A 19,852-nucleotide genomic window follows, 5' to 3' on the forward strand; every position below is an offset into this window, starting at 1 on the left:
AGCGGCACGTACACTCATCTATAGGGTCCTACAAGTTCTGAGATCGTTCTCCACCCACCCGAAGGTAAACACGGAGCAAGGGGCAGAAGAAGGATGCCTTCCTCATCCTCTTCCAACCACCAGCTCCAGTGTTCTCTGGCGCACTGGTTACCTTGTTTCAGCTGGGAAACGCAGGCCAGCAGCGAAACGGCCACCTGTAAACGATGCAAGATGCCCTGAGGTCCAGAGCTCTGTTAAACTTGGCCTAGTGCCCCCAAACCAGAGTCAGTGCCCTCATGGATGGGTGCTCAAAGCTAGCGGGAGCACCCAGGCCTAACTCAGGGGGTTAAGGCTTAATTAAACACAACCTGAATTTGCAGACGGGATTGAATGCTTCAAGTATTAGATGCTGTTATTTTGTACTTTTAATTGTGTTTTTTTTTACTTTATGCTCTTTATTCTAATCTTTTAAGCAGCCAGGACAATTTCATACACCACTTACACCTGTTCCTCGTACTCCAGCCACCCGCAAATCCCACCCCCCCTGACCTGTAACAACACTACAAGGTCCCTGCATTGGCGTCTTGGGGCAGAGATTTTCCCACAGTCACTCAGATTTTGCGTAACTTTGGTTTCCCAGTAAGGGCCAGGAACTGGTGCCCCGAGGAGGTGAGCAGAGCCCACGGATTAGGGGGTGGGTCTCTGCTGCTCCAGGACATCTTTCGCTGGGAGGCATCGGCGCTTTGGCCCAGGAAACATCACTGACACCATTCTGGGGACTATTGCACCTGAGGTGGAAAAGCACGTGAAAATTCCTGTCGCATTAGGTTATCCAGGATACTCCCCTCCCTCCACCCCTGGACAGAGGAGGAGGAAACACACATGAGAAAAATCCACATGTCAAATGGAAAACAGTAAAACTGGGAGGGATTTTTTTTTTTATTGGCAAAGGGAGACAAAAATAATCTGGGCAAGAAACGAGGGTGGCTGTTCAGCCGGGGCAGCATGACTGCCCTGGGGAGAGCCAGCACAGAAAGGGAGTGGTGTGAGCGGGACACAGCGAGCCAGGGCCATCAAATGCTGGGAGGGATGTGGAGAGAGATGCCAATGGCTGGTCCCTGGGGTGAGAGGACACAGAGTGATGTGCTTTGGTTAAAATGCTTTTCCGTATGAAAAATTCACAAGCAAAACGGTTTTGCTCGTTTTCTGTCACAAGATTCAAGTACAGGCGACAGGGCCAGGAGTCCTCAACTCCGCCATTCTCCCCTTGATTCGAGGAGGGGCCGACAGCAGTAGTGTGGGATCAGATGCCCTTACAACCTTTCAAACACTGCTGCTGCTCTCCTGACTAAAAAACTCCATGTTTTCTGAAAAGCTTGGTAGCTTCCACACCTGATACACCCTGCTCCAACCTGATGTGCCAGCCACTTTGGCAGATCCCGCCAGCCCAGTACAGGTTTTAGCATTTTGAGTCATTTCTTTTTGCTAAAAGATGAGAGTAGAGTCCCCAGTCCTCTCATTGGGGAAACAATGCTTTCTCTGAGACACCCGGACAAAGCCATTCAGGGACTACCTGCCATCTCCAAGCCAGGCTTTGCTCAGGAAAAGCAGCAGAGCTGCTGCTCAGAAGATCCGCTTCCTCGGCCCCCTGCCTCCTCCTGCCCCTGCCCCTCCGGGGCTGCCATCGCCTCCTCCTGCCCGCCAGCACCTCCCCGGTGAAGGCGACATCCCTTCGGACCTGCCGGGAGTGCTGCTCAGTAGATCACTCCCACCCCGTCAGAGGGGACCTCTCCGAGGTTAGAAGAGAGCGACGAGGTTTCCGCGGTTCCTGGGAGGGTTTGGACGGCGGGAGCTGAAGGAGCTGTAGCGTGGTGACGGACGGATGTCGGAGAGCTGTAATCACCCCGGCAGAGCCACGGGCAGCTGAGAAGGTGCTAATCTCCCTGCGAGCTGCTGGAGCCAGGAGAGGGCATGTGACAGGCCGCAGCCTTGGCACCTCAACCGAGGCTTCCTTCCCACACCGTTTGATGGCCTGCCTGGGCCAGTTATGCCTTAACAGCACCCAGCACTGGAAAACGAGCCTGAAATTCTGATTTCCAGGGTAAATACAGAAATACACACCATTGTTTTACTCTGTGAGTCTTCTACGATGAATGAAAAGGAAGCAGGGATTATGGGAGCAGGCAGTGGACCTGGAATGCAAGTGGCCTCACTGTCCAGTTTCACTGAATCCTTGTCCGGTGTCATCATCATTTTTTTTTTTTTTTCAGGAAAAGGTTTGGTGTTTTGTGTGCCAAAAGAAACACTGGGCAGGAAGGCCCAAATTACAGTCGTGTTTGTGCTTTTTAGTCTTAACTAGTTGATTTATGGATTCTGATGAAGTGATTACAGATGAAAGAAAACATTCCAGGGAACAAGATCTGCACGTTGCCACAGTCTCATGTCTGTCTTTGTGTATGAGTTACAGTGGAAAAGAAAACAGGAAGATCACCAGGGGCACCTGGTCACCACGCACTCCTTTATTCTCTGTCATAGTGCGCCGGCTGCACGCGCGGTGCTGCACCGAACAGAAGGCAACAGCACCTGCCCTGAAGGCTTGCTCTCTAGACAGACACGCCACCAACTTCTGACTTCTGTTTGGGCTCGATAAGGGTAAGGAAGAGCAGCGACTGAATTCTGTTGCTCAATAAATAGCGAGCTTGTTTGTTACCATGATCATTATTTGTATTGCTAACGTGCCTGGAAAGCCTGGTCACGGCCCAGGATGCCACTGTGCTACGCAAAACAGACACCGCGCCAAGGAGTCTTCGAAAGGCAGTGGACAGCTACGGAAAAACAGGCAGCAACAAACAGCGAAAAAGGGAAATGTTGAGGAGGATAATGAGATTGCTTCACAAAATATACAGACAAACCCTCCAGGCATGAGAGCTGCAGAGAAAAAAGCACAAAGGCACTTATTAAAAAAAATTGATCGAGTAGGTTATAGAAGCTGATGCTGTGAAGCAATCCAAGGCAAAGTTAAGTACTTCATATTGAAATCGAGACAGGCAGGAACGCGCTGGGAAGGAACTAGAAAAAAAAAAAGAGATGTAGTTTTTGATGGAACCCAGGGATGGGGCCAGCAGAAACGTGCAAAGAGATGGGTAGCCTGGTCAAAGCGAGAGGGCAGAGCGATCTTTAGAGCAGCTCTGCGTGTGAAATGATACATGACTGTGCTTGCCAAGGCCGGCAGAGGATGATATGGCCATGGGGGTGCACGATGGTGCAATCTTGTGTTAGTTGACGGCATGTAGCCTGGCTGGGGGGGAGCTTCCCTCGGAGCAAGGCTACGTATCAAAGTGCAAGGAGCTAGAAATGCTTCTATGTCAGAGAGGATACTCAAGTTACGCACAGAATTAGGGAAACCTCCCTAATAACTGAAAAAAAGATACACAGAAGGGATCAAAAGAAGAAGCAGCAGCTCAATATTTAAGCTACACTGAGACTGAGCTATTGATTAGGTAACTGTGAGGAAGATTCAGAACCGCAGGCTAAGACTTCAACGATATACAAATATCTGGTTAAGTAAATGTATGGACTTGCCCAAACAGAGAAGATTCCTGAATTGACGGATGAAGCATCTCTATTGCTCTGAAATAGCTGGAGAGGAAGCCATGAGGTCTGCGCCCTCCAGCCTGCAACAAAGCTAGAGAGGAAAAGGAGGCCAAAGATTTCAGGAACAATGTGACTTTAGCAGCTGCTTCGCACAGCCCAAGCACGTACAGACAGAGCACTGGTTCTGACACTTGCCTCAGAAGAAGCCACTGCAGACTTTATTGGGCTAGGAGTGGGCAATAAGTGTATATTTAAAGAAAGACTTCAAGCATGCACGCATTGCCTCAGCTAAAAATAAAAAAAGCTATCACAGATGAAAGCACCGAGAGACAGAAATATTCTAGCTTTATGGCTGTCTCGGTAAACGTCGTAAAGTAACACAGAGTTCAGTTTAGAGGGAGGCCACACACAAGCCCGCAATTCACCAGGGCAACAGAGCAAAGGCAGCGCGTGCATCCATGTGCTGCGCTACCTACCAGGCTTTCGGAGAAGCAGAAACCCCAGTTCGCTGTGCCAGCAGAGCGTGAGTAAGAATTCTGATGAAAGACAACAAGCTCGCTGGGAAGCACAAGGCACTAAACGCACTGACAAAGCCAAACACTCTTTGCTCCAGCTACGAGAACTGAGCGCCTTAAGGAACAACGTGAGGAAAAGTCACCAGCACCCCAGGTACCAAAGGACATGAAACATTTAGTAAAGTTCAACTATTGCTGCGGTTTATTCAGATTTATAGCCTGTTTCCTCAGACAGAGAACACACTGACGGCAGGAGATGGATTTCAATCCTACACAGATCAGACTCGAATGACTCCTCTCTCCGCACTTTATTCTTTACCCAGTACAGTGGTTTTATTTCCTTACTACTTCTTTGGCTGCACCTTGATTGATCCCCATTTCTTTATACAAAACCAGCAGAAAAAGGCCGGGAGAAGCCAGTGTATGAAAAACAGCTGCGACGCCAGGTCTCAGACCTGAATTTCAGCCATCTGCAAAGGCTGTGCATTACAACAGTAATTGGATTAGAGACTATGGCTGGCAGGCGCCGCTGGAGCGATCTCTGTCCAGTAATAAAGAATTCCCTTCTTTACCAGAGAGTGACCGAGAACATTTGTCTGACAATCAACCTGGGGCCTTCAGGGAGCTGACCTGCCTTTGTACTGGAGTGGATGTGGACGACTCGATTAGTCAGGATAACATCTGGGAGCTGATAAATCTCCCAGGCTGTACCATTAGGTGTGCTCAGGCCCACAGAGATCCAGTTGAGGGCCAAGCCAGGTACGGGTACCTGCTTCACTTGAGCTCCTTTTCCAATCCCAGCTGTAGCAAACGGCACAGACCTTAGCCTGCTCAAATTCCCTCTGCATATACCTTTAATATTTAGCCAGCGTTGGTAATAGTGTGAGCACTTCTTACAACATAGGGCATTACTGCTGCCTCAGCAGTTACATTAAAACAAACAGTCCACTGTCCAGCATTACCTGCACTGCAAGTGTAAGAAAATAAATTCCAGAGCCACAAATGCGAGTACACGAATGAAAACTATCGGGTTTACAAGTTATTCAGGTTCTGAGCATCCAAACAGTCTTTCTGTCCCTAAACCTGGCAGGGAAGGGAGAACTTGCCAAGTGACTCACATCACATCTGCATGTGAACACTTTCCTTTACAAACCGATACAAACCCAGCGCTGGAGGCGTGCTGCGCCTCCTCCGGCTCCGTTTAGAGATCTGTGAGTTGGCCACCTATTTTATATACGCACAGAAAGAATCAAAACAAAAGGAGCAGCATAAAACCTGTTCCCACAGGCGCTGGAATCAAAAGCCCACCAAGGGAGCGCTGCAGCTGAGCCCAGGGACCCTGACAAATGGTTCTTGCCAGCACGCCCTGCGCTTTCCTGATGAAACAGCCGCTACCTGTCGTCCCCGCACCCACCGCGATGGCTTGTGCGGCGCAGCCCTCTCGACCGCCTCTGCTCCCAGAGGCAACGCCGGGGCGGCCCGTCGCAGGTGCCCGCAGCTCGGCTGGGGGTGCTGCAGCTGCGCCCGCCCGGCGCGCTGGGCAGGCCCTGACGGGAAGAGGCGCTTCCCAGGAGATCCCGGCTTCCCTTCACCCGCCCAACAGACCGGACGGGGGAGAGTTACCAGAGGCTGAGGACGGACACCGGGCGGGCCGCTGACAGGCGCTTCGCTCTCGGCGCCCTGGCAGGGCGGCCACACGCTGGCGGCGCGCCGGGACACGCCGCCTGAGGCGACGCGAGGCGAGACGAGGCCCGGCGCCTTCCCGCCCTGCCGCTCTGCGCGCTCCCTATTGGCCCGCGCCCGGCGCTGCGCCCTCCCATTGGCTGGATCCGGCGCCAGCCACCGCCCCGCCGCCGGGCCCGCTCGCTCCCCATTGGCCGGCGGGCTCGGCCGGGCGCCGCCGCGGGACGTTAGCGGGAGGGGATGGGCGGGGGCGTCCGCCATCGCTACGGCGGCTGCCGTGGGCCACGCCCGTCGTTCCGCGAAGCTGCCGGCGGCCAGCATGGAAGGCGCGGAGCGCACGGAGGCCGGGGGTTCCGCGGCGGCGGAGGCCGGGCCCGTCTTCACGCTGGAGGAGGTGGGGAAGCGGAACTCCAACAGCGAGGCCTGGCTGGTTATCCACGGGCGCGTCTACGATGTCACCCGCTTCCTGGAGGAGGTGAGGCCGGGCGGGGCGGGGTCCCGGCTCGTCCCCTCAGGGGGCGGCGGGGCGAAGGACGGGGCCTGGAGGGGGCTGAGGGGAGCGGGGGGGGGCTTGGGGAGGGTGTTTGGGGCTGAGAGGGAAGGGGAGGGTCCGGGGGTGAGGGAGGAGGACTGAGGGGCGGGGGAGTGCCGTGGGGGGCAGAGATCCCGGGGCGGGGGGGGGCTGCAAGGGGGAGGGCGGGCGAGTAGGCCCTGGCGGGGTGGGGGGGGGCTCCTGTGTCCCTGAGGCAGCTCTCTGGCCCCAATCCTCGGGGCCTCAGCGGCCCAGCACTGCCCGAAGGAGGGGCCCACAAGCCTTGAGGGGGCGCCCCGGGAGACCCGGTGGTCTATTGGCCGCCTGCACGGTTTATTTGCTCAGGGCAGCTCCTGCCCCTGCTCAAAGATGCCTGTGAGAAATGGGAGAGTGATGGCAGGTCGTGCTGGCAAAGGGCAGCCAGTGAAGGGGTTGTGCGCTTCTACTCGTTTGGTCAACTTCTGTTTCCTTAGGAAATCTGTTCAGGCGTGCCTTACGTGGGAGCTCACCTTAAGCCATGTTACTTCACTTCTGGTCTTGTAGGATAAACAGTATCGGGCTAGGTCAGTAGTTTAAATTTGACACCTCCAGGGACGCCTCAGAACTCAAAGGTGATTCTGTAGGTGAGCATCTGCTGCACTATTGCCTTCCCAGAGGTGACCACGCACGAGCAATTTGGAAGCGATGCAGTCTCTGCTGCCTCATCTCCAGTTCTCTTGGATGTGGGAACAAAAATTGCTTCTAGACTCGATGCTTTTGACTTCTGTTTTTGAGAAGGTTGAGAGCGGTGTCATTTGTGCTTGGAACTGAAAACTGAAATGGTAACAAAATTTCAAAGGGCTTTTATCCCAGCTTAAAATAACACCAAACCTGAAGCATCTACAGGGTAATGTGTGAAAGTGAGTCTGAATCAGCTTTAAAATAAGAGCACTTAATTGAAAACGTGCATGTTGCTGCTTGTTGGTTTTGCTTGTCTAAATTAAACTCTGATTTTCCTCCAGGCATATATGATTAAAGCATGTCTCCTGTGTAGTCATAACACAGGGTGACAAAGCTGCCTTGGTGAGGTGTAGAGGCTTATCAGGAGGAGAGAATGATAACCTGGCAGCTTTTTTATAGTGGCCTGACAGCTGGCTTTCTGTGTACTTTTTGGTATTTATTTATAAAGTTGGACACTGTTTTGTTCATTGGATCCAGCATTGTAACGCTTCATTCAGAATCCGACTTCTGCTTTGAGTCTTCCACTCCAAGTTTATTTTAAGAGAGCCTCTGAGATATTTCAGTGGACAAATTGGGGAGTGTCTGTTACTATGGTGGCTTGAGCTGGCCTTTGCCATAGCCCGTTCTGCACTGCTTATAACGAAAAATCTTTCTTTCACAGGACCGTAAATGGCTCCTGGCTGCTTGCTCCTTTGCTGTGTCTGCTGTTGGTTCTCCAGCACTGGTTACAGATGCCTTTGTGTCAGGTGCAGGATCTGAAAAGCTGCCTGCTGAGCTGCTGCTGTTCTTGGGTCTTTGATCCTTGAGAGAGACTCAAGGCACCCAGTACACTCGAAAGAAAAGCATGTGGGACAGTGGGAGGGTGCCTGGGGGAAGTGTGGCAGTTTGGTGCTGCAGAGCAGCCGTGGCATGAAGAGTTACCAGCTGATGCTCAGCTGGTTTTTACAGGCGAGCCCGCAGGTCCTGCTGAGGTGAGGGACCGGTTACACATTTAGTCACATGCATCTGCCACCAGATGCAAACTGTACTGTGGAGAGCTTATCGTTGGGGTGGGAAGGAGAAGACGGTTGTATTGAGTGTGACTAACTCAGGAAGCCTTGCAGTGGTGGAGCTGTGAGCAGAGTTAAGGGACTCAGATTCCCGCTCCAGGGTCAGTTCACAAGACCAGGAGTTTTCCAGCTGGTACGCGAGGATTTTGGGAGCAGCTGACTGCCTCCTCCTGCATGCACACCCCCTCCAGCGCTTGGGTTCCCCGGCACTAGGCCAACCCTGTCATCTGGCATCTGTCAAATTCCTGAGGGAGGGCAGTGGAGTACAAAGCAGTGGGCTCAGCTACCTCTGCTGATCCAATGAAACGGGCAGGGTGGAGGCTGTGTTTTGAAGAATGCTTGTTAACTCCCCTAGTTTCTGAAATCTGTCATGTTTGCCTGCATCTAAAAGTCTTGTACGAGAACCAGGGGACACCAAAGCAGCTGGCTGGAGCCAGGTTCAGCACAAACAAATGCAGTTTCTTCACGCAACAGGGAGCAGACCCGTGGAACTCCTTGCCAAAGGTTGTTGTGGGTGCAAGAAGGTTAAGTAGATTCAGGGGAAGACCAGGCAAAAATGTGGGAAGCAATTAACTGCTGGTTTCTAAATAACAAAACGCTGTGGTGTTTAGGAAGAGCCCAAACCAGCTGGAGGCTGGGATGGTATTTGTGGAAACTCCTGCCTTGTCCTTCCACTTGCCTCCATGTTCCAGTTACGGTTGCTGATATCGCTTTTCAGACTTGAAGAGTTAGAAAAATCTTGTCAGGGTATTTATGCCAGTGTGAATGGCTGTGTTTCAGAGCACAGACCCTGCGCGGTGGTCAGTCTTCCTCCTGACATTCTCTGTGTAAGATGGTGTCTGGGACGTGCTCCCCGGGACACCTGCAGTGTTATAAATGGGCCCAGAAAAATGCTTCACTCCCCGCCCCCAGCAAGCCAGGCTTAGCGGTGTCCTGAATGTTACCTTGGGATGATATTTCACATTGCCCTTTCCAAGCCCTTTATCCCATTAGTGTTTTTCTGACGTGAAAAAGATCTACTTGGACTGGGGAAAGGGAGAAGAATAAGGCTACTGTTCTAACGGTGCCAGCATGGCTGACACAACACTCTGCTACGTACCCTCCTCGCTGACATAGCGAAACTTGTAAATGTAGATCAAGGCCTAATTTATTAGCAAAACTACACTTTATATCTGTTACCCCACTGTGATCAGTTGAGTGACAGGGGAACAATGTGTAGCTGATCAGAACCAGGAGTGTTTGTCTTGTTTAGAAGTTACAGTTGTCTGATAAACTGTTCTGCTTTGGAACTCTGAGTTGCTGTAACTGCAGGTATCAGGGTTTTAGGGGGTAATATTTCCCCTTGATCCTGTGTAGTCACTGAAGCAGTGTCTCTAATTGTTGCCTTTTCTGGCCTTTGGTCACAGATTATTTGAACAGGATTGCTGAATTCCACTGGAGCGTTACCTTGGAGCGATTGTGTAATCTCGAAGAAGCCTCACTGCTAAAAGATTGTTGAATTCTGCTTCGTGATTCCTGCAGACTTGGTACAGCAGGGCAGCCGTTAGCTAGCCAGCTCAAAATCTGTGTGTTTGAAGCATAGATCCATTTAAACTTCCAGTTTACTTTGTTATTTACTGTGTAATAGGAGTAACAAGACATTTATCACATAGCAAAATTCTGCTGAATTATAAGAACATGAACAAAATGCAGGAGATGTGCAAAGACAGCAACTGAGATTTAATGTTTCTGAGAGACTGCAGTCTCTTGTGCTTCAGAAAGCCTGTAAGTGCCTGAAATGAGGTGTGATTATTTGACATCTGAGATAGCCTTATGGCAATAATATAATTGTCTCCCAGATCTAGGTAACTGGGCCACCAGAACACGTGTTATTACTCCTGATTGCGGTAGTCTAGAAAAGGAAGTGTAGACTATGGCTAGAGCCAAAGGGGCTGGCTGCGTGAACGATGAGTAAGGGAGGGGAGGAAGGCAGAGGTACCTCCCTGACAGGCTCTCGGGGGTCTGGTACTGCTCACGCTTACACCCTCACCACACTGGTATTAAAATCTGTGGCTTTACTTGTGCACAATCTGTGATAGACTTATTTTCACGAGCGTTGTTATGATAGAGGGACATGTTTTATCTCCATTTTTACAGGAGATTGGAGAGTGTTTCTCCAGCATACCCTTTTGTCTGTTGCCTGTGCCCAGAAGCCACAGCAGCCACCACGACTTCGTGTCTTGGCACATGCTGCTGCTTCTGAAACCCGTGATAAGTGGGATGAAATCCATCTGAACTGGTTTCCAAGTGGAATGAGCCTGGGTTGTGATGACTCTAACCCAAACTGGTCAGTTGGTTTCAGGTATAATGCTCTTCAAATTATGTTTCAAAAGAAGGAAATAGTCTACTACTGACAGCTTGTCTTTAAAAATACACTGTTCTAACAGAAGTGAGGCTCTTTCCAGGCAGGTGTATAGCTGAGGTAGGGTCTGTGCTTGGAAGAGATGGTTGTTAAAAGTGCTGTTATTGAGATGGAAGTAAAGAGGAGGGAAATATCGGGTGGTTGCTTACACCGAAGAGGCAGCAAGTTTTTAGATTCTTGCCTCTTTGCTACACCAGCAGTACAAAACCATTATTGAATACCCTTCTTTGTCTTTCTGCATTTAATTCCTGTGTACTCTGGGGTATCTGAAACCTGTGAGGGAGAAGGAGGAATGTCAGAGATCTGGTTTTGCTTATGCTGACTTGCTCCAGCTTTGCAGAGATGTTTTCGGGGAAACCTGTTCTGTGTCTTAAAACAAGCCTTGAAGGATGTTGACGAACACCGTTTGTCTAGGTGGCTGCTTGTCCTTGTTTTCTGGCTTGTACGGGACTGGCACATCGTTACTGCACGGTAACTCCTCCCTTTCCTGGCTTACCTCTGACACTGGGGGCTAGGAGCGAAAGCTTTTGCATCCCTCCTCGACCTGATGATCTGTCTCACCCGATCCAGCAGTCTAATTAGTCGTAGAGCTTAGCATGGCTTCTGAGCTTGTTTGTATTTGCAGTGGGTCTGTAACAGCAGTTGCCAGCCAGACATACGCAGGCAGACACTTGGAGGCTGTGGCGAGGCGACTCGAGGCTCTCGCCTTCGCAGCGAGTTTCTGTGTTGCCTCTCAGACGCCTTTGCTGCGCGGCTCCGGTTCTGCCTTGCTGCTGCTGTTTGCTCGCTCCACGTCCCTACATGGGTAGAGCATCTTCTGAGGTTCACGAATAAAAACAACCTACAACCTGTGGCTGACGCAGAAGATGGACCAGATGAGCTGCTAATTAGGCAGTGAGTCACGGAGGGCAAACTTTCTTCACTCACCAGCTTAGAGCATCAGTGATGTTTAAAGGGAATATGGGGTTGTACAACTCCCTGCTTCTGTTCTTCTCTGGACCCTGTTTGGAATTTGGAGAGCTTGATTCAAAGATCCCACTGAAATTACGCTTTTGAGAGCACCTGCTGTAGCTGTGAGTACCGCAGAGCATGAGGAGGTCTTGGCTGGGGTTTTTTTTAGGGTTTTTTTGCCCCTAAATCTCCTGGCTGTGGCCAGAGCAGGCTGGCCCCGCTCCGCACCGCCTCGCCGGGGGCTCTGGAGGTGCCTTGGACTGGTGATGGCTGTTGTGCTTTCACTTCCAAGTGACAGGGGCTCCCTGTAAAACTGTTTTCTCTGCTCAGCAGCGTTGGTCATAGCCTTCCAGAACTGGTGCTTCAAGACTGTTAACGTTGCTGTCAGTGTGTACTTTATTTATTGGGTTTGCTGAAGGCTCCACTGACAGGGAGGTTCCAGTTCTACTACTGTTGTTGAGGAAAACTTCTGAGGACTGGCCCTTGGGCCCACTTCTCTTGTTTGGTTTTGGCCATTTCTTTTCAGAAACAGACATTTTTCAGCCATTGCTTCCTCTGGAAATTTTTTTTTTTTTTCCACAGTTTGCAACCCTTTCAGTTTTCATGTTTTCCTGCAGGAGCTGTAGCTTTGAGAAGTTTTGTGGCAGAGTAAATGACTTCCTGTATAAATAGTCTGGTTTTACACTTGCCCGGTATGACAAGGTAAGAATTGTCTGGCTGCAGTTGTGGTTGTCTAGACTAGGGAGTCCTTTCAGAAATACGATATGCCAAAATGTTTTGAAGTTTTTTGTTTTAGCTTGATGATTATAGTGAAGGACAGATGTGCATGAATAAATAATTCTTTTTCTTACTTGTGGATTTAGCAAGTGCATGACAAGGCTTCAGACCCAAAGATGTGAAGAGGAGTAAACTCTGCCGTTCTTATCTCTTGTACTTTACCATTCTTCTTGCCTCTTGTATATGCAGAGACTGGATGCTACTGAAAGCCAGTATCCACTGCATGTTACTGCAGGTTTTTGTCTGCCCTTTTAGGGTGGATAATCAGGAAAACAAGGTTGTGTTCTTAAAATTCAGTTCTGATTTTTCCATCTGAAATGAGATTTCTGGTGACACGTCCCTAAGGAGTTCTTCTAGAAGGCTTAAAGAAAACGGCCAGCTTCTCATCCCCTGCTTTCCATGGATCTTTGCAGGCATGGTCATAAAATAGCTGAAAATGTGGCAGTTGTTCTGAGTGATGTGCCTACACTACATGTGGTGTCCTACCACTGCAGCCCAGCCTGAGCGTGTGATCCGAGAGGCGCAGGAATGATCCAAAGGCTGGTCTCGCTGCAGCCTGTGCCGCCGTTACCTCCCTTGCATGAGGGGACGTGCGTCCAGCTCTGTAGTGCACTCACTCACACTAGCCCCGCTGACCGTCCCTTCCTTCTCTTTTTTTGTAGGGTGGCTTTTCTGCCAGGGTGGTCCCTGATCCGACTCCCTCTGAGAACAAGTGAGCCGGAGGGGTGGTGTGGAAGAAACGGCAGCGAGGCCTGTAGCCAGGCACGGGGGGAATGAGCAGAGTGGAGCCTTGCTTGGTTTTACAGCCAAGGCAATCTAATAACTGCCTGCTAACCACACTGTGTCCTAGGACTGCAGACTTTGCCCTTCATGGCTGCTGAGAAAGCTCCACGTTGATTTTGTTACATCCCTGGACAATAAAGGGATTTATTCAGAATAAAGAGCTCTGATATGAGGATTGCAGAATTGGCTGCAGCAACTCACTGGGGTAAACAACTGGGCTGGTTTTGTGTCCATACTGAGTATGTTTGGTATGAGGTGTGATAGCCGAGTTGGGAATATTTCGACTTCTGGCAGCAAAAACGGACAAGCTGAAGGAAGGGGGGCAATGACAACTGTTCTGTGTCTGGGGGAAGGAAAAGGATATTACAGAGAAAAACAGGTGTGTTAGTCCTTTGATCTGAAATTGAGTCTAACACCTCTTCTCCAGTTCCAGGCTTGTAGCCATCAGAGGCATTTCAGGCAGCAGTGAACAACTCTCCTCTCCTCCACCGGCGCCTTTAGTGCTCATTGCCTGATGCTCTAGAAAACTGGGTTAGTCCCTGTGTGCACACAGACACCTGACCACTTTATTGGTCTGGGTGGATTAGCTGATAGTTTAAACTGAACCGTTTGTTCACGTTCACACTGTAAAGAGATTGTACTTTGCTGGCTTTGTGCTTTCCATTGCCAACCTGTTCCTGGAATTATGCTATTGACAGTGCTAGAGGAGAGCCCAACCCAGCGAGGAAACCAGAATTGCACTGGGGTGTTTGGTCAGTTCAGACCGCTTGGTCTGACTGTTGTCTGTCACCATCTGCCACCAACAGAAGTGTCAGTGTGGCTGCGGAGCGTCCTGTGGATTTGATACTTCTGTTGTTGTAACTCCTCAATCTCTGGAAGCAGTATATGATGTCAAATAGTATCAGGTTTTGTGATACTTTTTTTTTCCTCTCCCTTCGTCATTGAGTGGTTGTACACGGGAGCAAGTTCAGTATTGTTGGGACTACACTGGAGTCACAGTTTCTTATGCCACTAGAAAACATGATGTATTTCTCCTCCACTCCTCATTGCACAGCTATGTGCAGAGAGAGGCTGTCAGCCAAATACTATTATTTTTTGTAAGTAACTGTAGAAGTAGAATATCCTTTCCTCCACTGGTGTCTGCAAAGGCAGTGTTGTCTTGTGCTTCACTAACAGCTGAGTTGCCTCAGGAGAGTTCTTGAGAAAATCATACAGGAGAGGCTCCTCTGAAGCAAGGGAGCCTGATTTATGCAGCGAAGCCCATGAAAAGTTACATGACGATATCCTTTCTTCTGTATTATTTTCTTGCCCAAGTTAGAGAATCACAGAAAGGATAGCTTGGCTTGGCTGTGGGGGGAAAAGCTGTGCTTCCCTCTGTATGTTGGGGATTCACCTCTTTGGAAGGAATTTTATTATGCGAGGTGTGTCCAGGCTGTGCAGGACACGTCTGTTCTCTGAATTCCCGACGGAGAGGTTGGACAATTGAATCTTTGGAAGATTGTATTGGTGATGTTGGTTTGAGGCATCTGCGATGAACGGTGGAGGTTGGAAGGAAGGCTGCTGACACTCGTGGTGCTCTTTTTGCATCTAGCCCTTTGCTCACCTGAAGATTTCTCTTCCAGCATCCAGGTGGAGAAGAGGTTTTGCTCGAACAAGCTGGTAGAGATGCCACAGAATGCTTCGAAGATGTGGGGCATTCCATGGATGCCAGGGAGATGCTGAAGCAGTACTACATTGGAGAGATCCACCCGGTAAGGACCAGCTGGGTCTGACAGCCTCTCTCAAACACAAACTACCTAAAAGTGTGACTGTCCGTTGTGTAACCCACTAAACATGTACCCCAAGATGTGTCTTGTGAAATAAGTAAGTAGTTAAGTTAAGTTTAGGCAGGCTCTGTATTGTCCAGGATTTCTGTTGAGGAAAGAGGATCTCTGTTGAGGAAACAAAACTAAATTAGTCTTCTGTTTCCACCATTCAGAACGGATTTCTCACCACAGTTAAATCAGGGGCACTTAAAGAAGCTAAATCTAATCGGTTCTCTCCTCAGCTGGTGGTACCATAACTTCCCCTTGCCTTGTAATTTAGGGTTCAGGAGGGTGAGAGATCACAGGGGCACGGCACAACCACCAGCTTCCTGCGTGCTACAAAGCCTGTGCCTTTGGGTGCTGAAGGAACGACTCCTTTGAAAACCGAGTCCAGGCAATTACCCTGTGATGAGGACTGTGTACAGAACAATTCCCTCATAAAGACTGCAGGTTTCTCTTGAAGTCAGTGCTTATCTTTTTTTCTTCTTTTTTTTTCCCCTTGACAGCACGATCGTAAAAAAGAAGGCTCTAAGGTAAGCTGTTAGTGGTTTATTTTTCCATTTTAATTTAATGCTGTGGAAACGATGATACGTTCACAAAATGAACAAAGAAGTTGTCACATGCCTTTTTTTTTTTTTTTTCCCCACCCTTGTGGAGCTCGTGGCTTTATGTTTACACAAACAACAGCAATGAATAAATCTTCCAAGCAAGTTATGCCTTTGGTTTTGTCCCGAAGCTCAGCAGTCACCTCCGTGAAACTGGAAGTGGGTTTTTGTGCCCTCTGTCCCCTGACATCAGTGATGTTATTTCCACACCTTGAGCCACAGACCTTTTTTTTGCATTACTCGCTATGTCCTGACCACTGAACTGTTCGTGTTGTTACGTTCAAGCCAGGAGACAGGCACAGCCACCATGGGCTTGGCTGGAAAACAAGAATTCTCTGTTAACTGCCCTAGTAATCACTGGTGTTTTTTAAAACTCAGGTACTCCTGGATTAGAACAGGGCACAGTGTTGCACAAATGCCTTTGAAATGGATGGGGAGAGGGAAATGGTAATAAATAGAATCCCATCGGAGAGGTAAACATGCGCTGTGCAGCTGGCCCCTCTTCTGGCTTGGCTCGAAGGCTTGGAGCAGGCACAGCCCTGCCCTCAGCAACGCTTCCATTAGATGGTGTTCAAGGCAGGGCCGCTCGCAGAGCAGCGGGAGTCAAGAACTGTCAACAGAGTGGTGACTGAAGCCCTCGGGAGTGTTTGCTGTAGTCAGGCAGAGAGAGAATAACTCGGGCTGGGTAAAGCCCACACTTAGTGCTAACACGGGGCTGCGTGATGATGTGTATGTTCACCTTAAAACGTATTGTTTGGTTCAACTCTGTTTCATAAACAGTATGACGTGCCTAAAATGAAATTAGTAGTAATCCGAGTAGCTCCCTTGGATAGGAGTTAAATATTTTTTACAAATATTTTTCTCTTCTGAGGAGAAAGTCCAGTGAGTTATGTACAGCTAAGGTCTTGCTCCAGTGTACAACACCCATTTTAAAAGCAGGGCCAAGGATAATTGAAAAATAGCAGCAAGAGCTAGAAGTCAGCAATGTAAAAATAAAAAAGGGGGAACCACACACACAAAACAAAATTTGTATATTCTTGTGACACAGCTGGAGAGCAGCAACAGCCGTGGAGGAGGAAGCTGCAGAGCTGATGAAAGCCTAAATGAGAATTTTGGCTGACTGAAGAAAGTATTTAAATTCTCAAGTTCTATGTGTTTCATGAGCTCATTTAAATTCTCAGAGTTTGGGTTTTTTTTTTGAGAGGGGCACAAGTTCCAGTGTGGAGCTGAGGGGCGGGTGGGAGGGAGCAGGTTGGTGGATGTAGGGGGAGGACGAGGGCAGACGTCCCCAGAAACACCCGCGCTTTTGGTAGGGAGGGGGGGTTACTTTTACTCCATATTTGTAATCACATGTTCAGTTTTGTAGTCTTATTAGCACACGTTTAATGTTTCTTTTTCCCCCTGCTAACTCCCTCTTTCCTCTTCAGAATCCAAGTATGACATCCTCAGGCCAAGCAAGGTATGGTATCCTCTTACAGTAAGAAATTGAGGGGTTAGGGCTCTCCCTTTGTGGAACTGCCCTTAGCTCTAACGGGCAGGAAAAAAAACCCCGGGGGTGTTACTGCACCGGCCTTCCAGCAAGTGGATGGTCCAAAATGAGTCACTGAACTGCAGCGCCCTGAGCTGGGGGCGGGTGTGCCCCCCTCGCTGGCAGCGCAGGCGCCCTGGCCTTCAGCAGCCTCGCTGCTCTGGCCCCCGCGTTCACGTCGCACGAGCAAGGTGCAGTTTTTCGGAGGATCTTTACCATAACCAGCCCCGTTTAGTCAAAAATCCTTACAAGCAGAGCAGGGCCCTCATCTTTTGTGGCTGATGCAGAACTTTTTTGCTATGGAGGCTGTTGAAGGTGAGCCTGTGGCCTCTGGTTTATGAGTGAGGAAGATTTATTGTGGGATAGCTGTAGCAATTTCCATCCTTGAGTCAACTCAGCTGTTTGTATAGCACAAATTACAGTCTGACTTATTTAAGGAAAAAAAAAAAACCAAACCCAACAACCAATAACAGAAACCCCAAATTGGTTTCTGTATGTGCCGGGCTGGAAACTACAGCAATGCAGCTGCTATTTTATAAAGCCACCGAGCCGCCGTTGCAGGCGTCGGGGCCTGGCGCAGGGGCCGGGCCGAGCGCTGAGCCCCGGGAGTGCTGGTGCGAGCCACGGCCCGTACGGCTGCTCCGAGCTGAGGGGAGGCAGCTCCCGGGAGTTCCGAGATGAAAACAGACGTGTCATAATTCGTGAGCATCTTGAATCAATTATTAACTTGATACTTTCTTCTGGTTTATGTTGTGTGTACTTTGTTTGTTTGTTTGTTTGTTGTCTCCCTCTAGTTTCTGGTCAACATGGCTAATCCCCATCTTTGGAGCGCTGGTCATAGGTTTAATGTATCGTTATTACATGTTGGATGGGAGAACCTCGTGAACTGACCGTGCTGGGACCTCAGAAAGCCCAAAAAAGAGGCTGTGAGAGAGAGCGCACGCCTGCACCACGTGGAGTTCTGCTTCCCTTCACCTTTTCTGCCTTGCTTTTAGCTTTGAGTCTGTCAAGTGATGTTGATATCCATGGGACCAAGCTAATACCAAGCTCTCTATCCTCCTAACCCTGGGACCCACGGACCTGTGGTGCTCTCCTCTGGCAGTGGCAGGGCACGTGCCGCTTCCCGGTATTCTCTGCCGTCGGTGTGTGCCCCCCGCGCGTGCTCGTGTGCGCTCTCTCTCGCGCTCTCTCGCTCTCGGAAGTAAACCACAGACAACCTTTTTTTTCTTTCAATGCCTTTCTGTTAAGCCAGACAACGTGAAACGGCTGCTTAGTGAGCCTGTGGATTTGCCTCAGTCCTTCACACTGCATTGCCAGGAATAAATGGCAAGTTGTCTCCAGTCCTTTCCAGAAAAGACGTCCCGAGATTCGGTTCCGCAGCAACTTTCCCAGTGCATGCAGGCAACACTAATTGGAGCAGCAAGAAATTGTTAGCTTTGCTACCTCTTTCTGTACGTGTCTGTTTTTAACGGTTAAACAAATATAAGTATTTTAAAAGTGATTCAGTTCATTTTGTAATATTTGTACTTGTCCCCTTAAAATGTATATTCTGTGAAACCATTTATACCTGGAATGGGGTTTGTTTGGGTGCTTTTGTGCTGTGTGGGGCAGTGCCAGAAATGGTAACTGACACGTGGCTTCCTGGAATGCAGATTTTTATTTCTCTGTGAGGTCTTGATCTGACACATGTATTGGAAACAAAAATCATATCTATTGTGAATGTGCACCAGATGGGGGAAAACACCAAATAAATGCGGTCTGTCCTCCCTAAATGAAAAGGGAGAAGAAATTCCTCTGGGACTTGTGGCTAATCCTGGTTTTGTTGTGGAATAGAGGGGTTATTTCTCTCTTCTGCTGTTTTTGTGTATCGTGCAGTTGGCCTCCCCCAGAGCAGAGCCCCCGTGAGGCTCCAGCACTGCTGCCTCCAGGGAACGCGTGTTCCGGGGTCGGCACTGCACGGGGCATCTTTTTGAATGGCAGCAAAAAGGGAAGCGACACGCTGGGGTCCTGTTCGTGAAAACCTGTCAGTTGTGGGGGTTTTTTTCCCTCTTCCGTGAAACTGCTCTTTTCCCCGTGAGGTTGTGGAGGAGAATTTCTTGGCTGTGGAATTACCCTCTGCCTTTTGAATAGTGCGGAGACCGCTGGGGCGGCTCCTCCCGTGCCACGTTTTGGCACGTGCTGGTTTAGTGGCTGCCCCAGCAGTGCCCGCAGAGGGGACACCCCGCAGAGCTCTGTCTTCCCACAGGACTTTCCTTGCTGCCATCGATGGTTTCGTCTCTTACAGTGAATTACCTGGCCAGGGAAAGGTGGAGTTCCCCAGTGCCGAGGTGGCTCTTGGATATCCTGTTGCAGGCTACCTTTGTCCCCCATTCTGCCCTGGCTGCTTTGGTGGTCTAGTTTCTGTTTATTCTGTATAAATCTGAGCCAAGGAAAATCCAGTGGGAAAGACCTGGGAAATTCTATTTAGCTGCATTTTAAAGGATAAAGGTGACAGGCCACATAGTTGTACATTAACATAGGTCTTAAACTCAGCAACGGGTCAGTCGATGTAAGTTTATGGAAAATAGATCTTATCAGTCCAACATGATATTTTTATATTCCAGATTAGCTGATAATACACTGATGTGCTGCTTGGGCTTCTGCAAGGCATCTGAATTGATACTGCGCAGTATAGTGCCTGATTTAACAAAATCGATACAAAAATCCACAAGGAGAGATCGCACAGTGAAAGATTGAACACCCAGCGACCGTGTGAAGAGCAGCCCGTGCTTGTTTAAGCTCAGCAGTGACCCGGGAGGAAGCAGATGGAAAACCAGTGAGCTTGGTGATGGCTGCCTGGCGCCGAGGGTCACAGGGGGTGAATGCTCTGACTGTGCCTTTGGCTTTTAAAAATGCAGAGAAACCCATGGAAATTATTAAAAGCTCAGAAA

At 49.6% G+C, this 19,852-nt stretch overlaps 1 protein-coding gene across 2 annotated transcripts; it reads left to right on the forward strand.

The window, feature by feature from the left end:
* Positions 1-6,023: 6,023 nt before the first annotated feature.
* On the forward strand, positions 6,024-18,694 carry CYB5B (cytochrome b5 type B). 2 transcript variants are annotated; one of them, XM_074913551.1, is made up of 5 exons: positions 6,028-6,246; positions 14,607-14,735; positions 15,296-15,322; positions 16,822-16,853; positions 17,717-18,694. In XM_074913551.1, the coding sequence occupies exons 1-5, from the start codon at positions 6,091-6,093 to the stop codon at positions 17,805-17,807; spliced, it is 435 nt and encodes a 144-aa protein (XP_074769652.1). In that variant the 5' UTR covers positions 6,028-6,090; the 3' UTR covers positions 17,808-18,694. The 2 variants fall into 2 exon arrangements, with proteins under 2 accessions (XP_074769653.1, XP_074769652.1); XM_074913552.1 differs by lacking the exon at positions 16,822-16,853 and having other exon boundaries at positions 6,024-6,246.
* Positions 18,695-19,852: the final 1,158 nt, after the last annotated feature.

Source organism: Athene noctua, chromosome 9 (genome assembly GCF_965140245.1).
Source record: "Athene noctua chromosome 9, bAthNoc1.hap1.1, whole genome shotgun sequence".
In the NCBI taxonomy this organism is placed as follows: domain Eukaryota; kingdom Metazoa; phylum Chordata; class Aves; order Strigiformes; family Strigidae; genus Athene; species Athene noctua.

Bases quoted from the DNA above. Each gene is read 5' to 3' on its own strand.
- CYB5B (XM_074913551.1), top strand. From the start codon at position 6,091: ATGGAAGGCGCGGAGCGCACGGAGGCCGGGGGTTCCGCGGCGGCGGAG. The intron at 14,736-15,295 runs GTAAGGACCAGC...TCCCCTTGACAG, and splicing joins ACATTGGAGAGATCCACCCG to CACGATCGTAAAAAAGAAGG. The intron at 16,854-17,716 runs GTATGGTATCCT...GTCTCCCTCTAG, and splicing joins ACATCCTCAGGCCAAGCAAG to TTTCTGGTCAACATGGCTAA.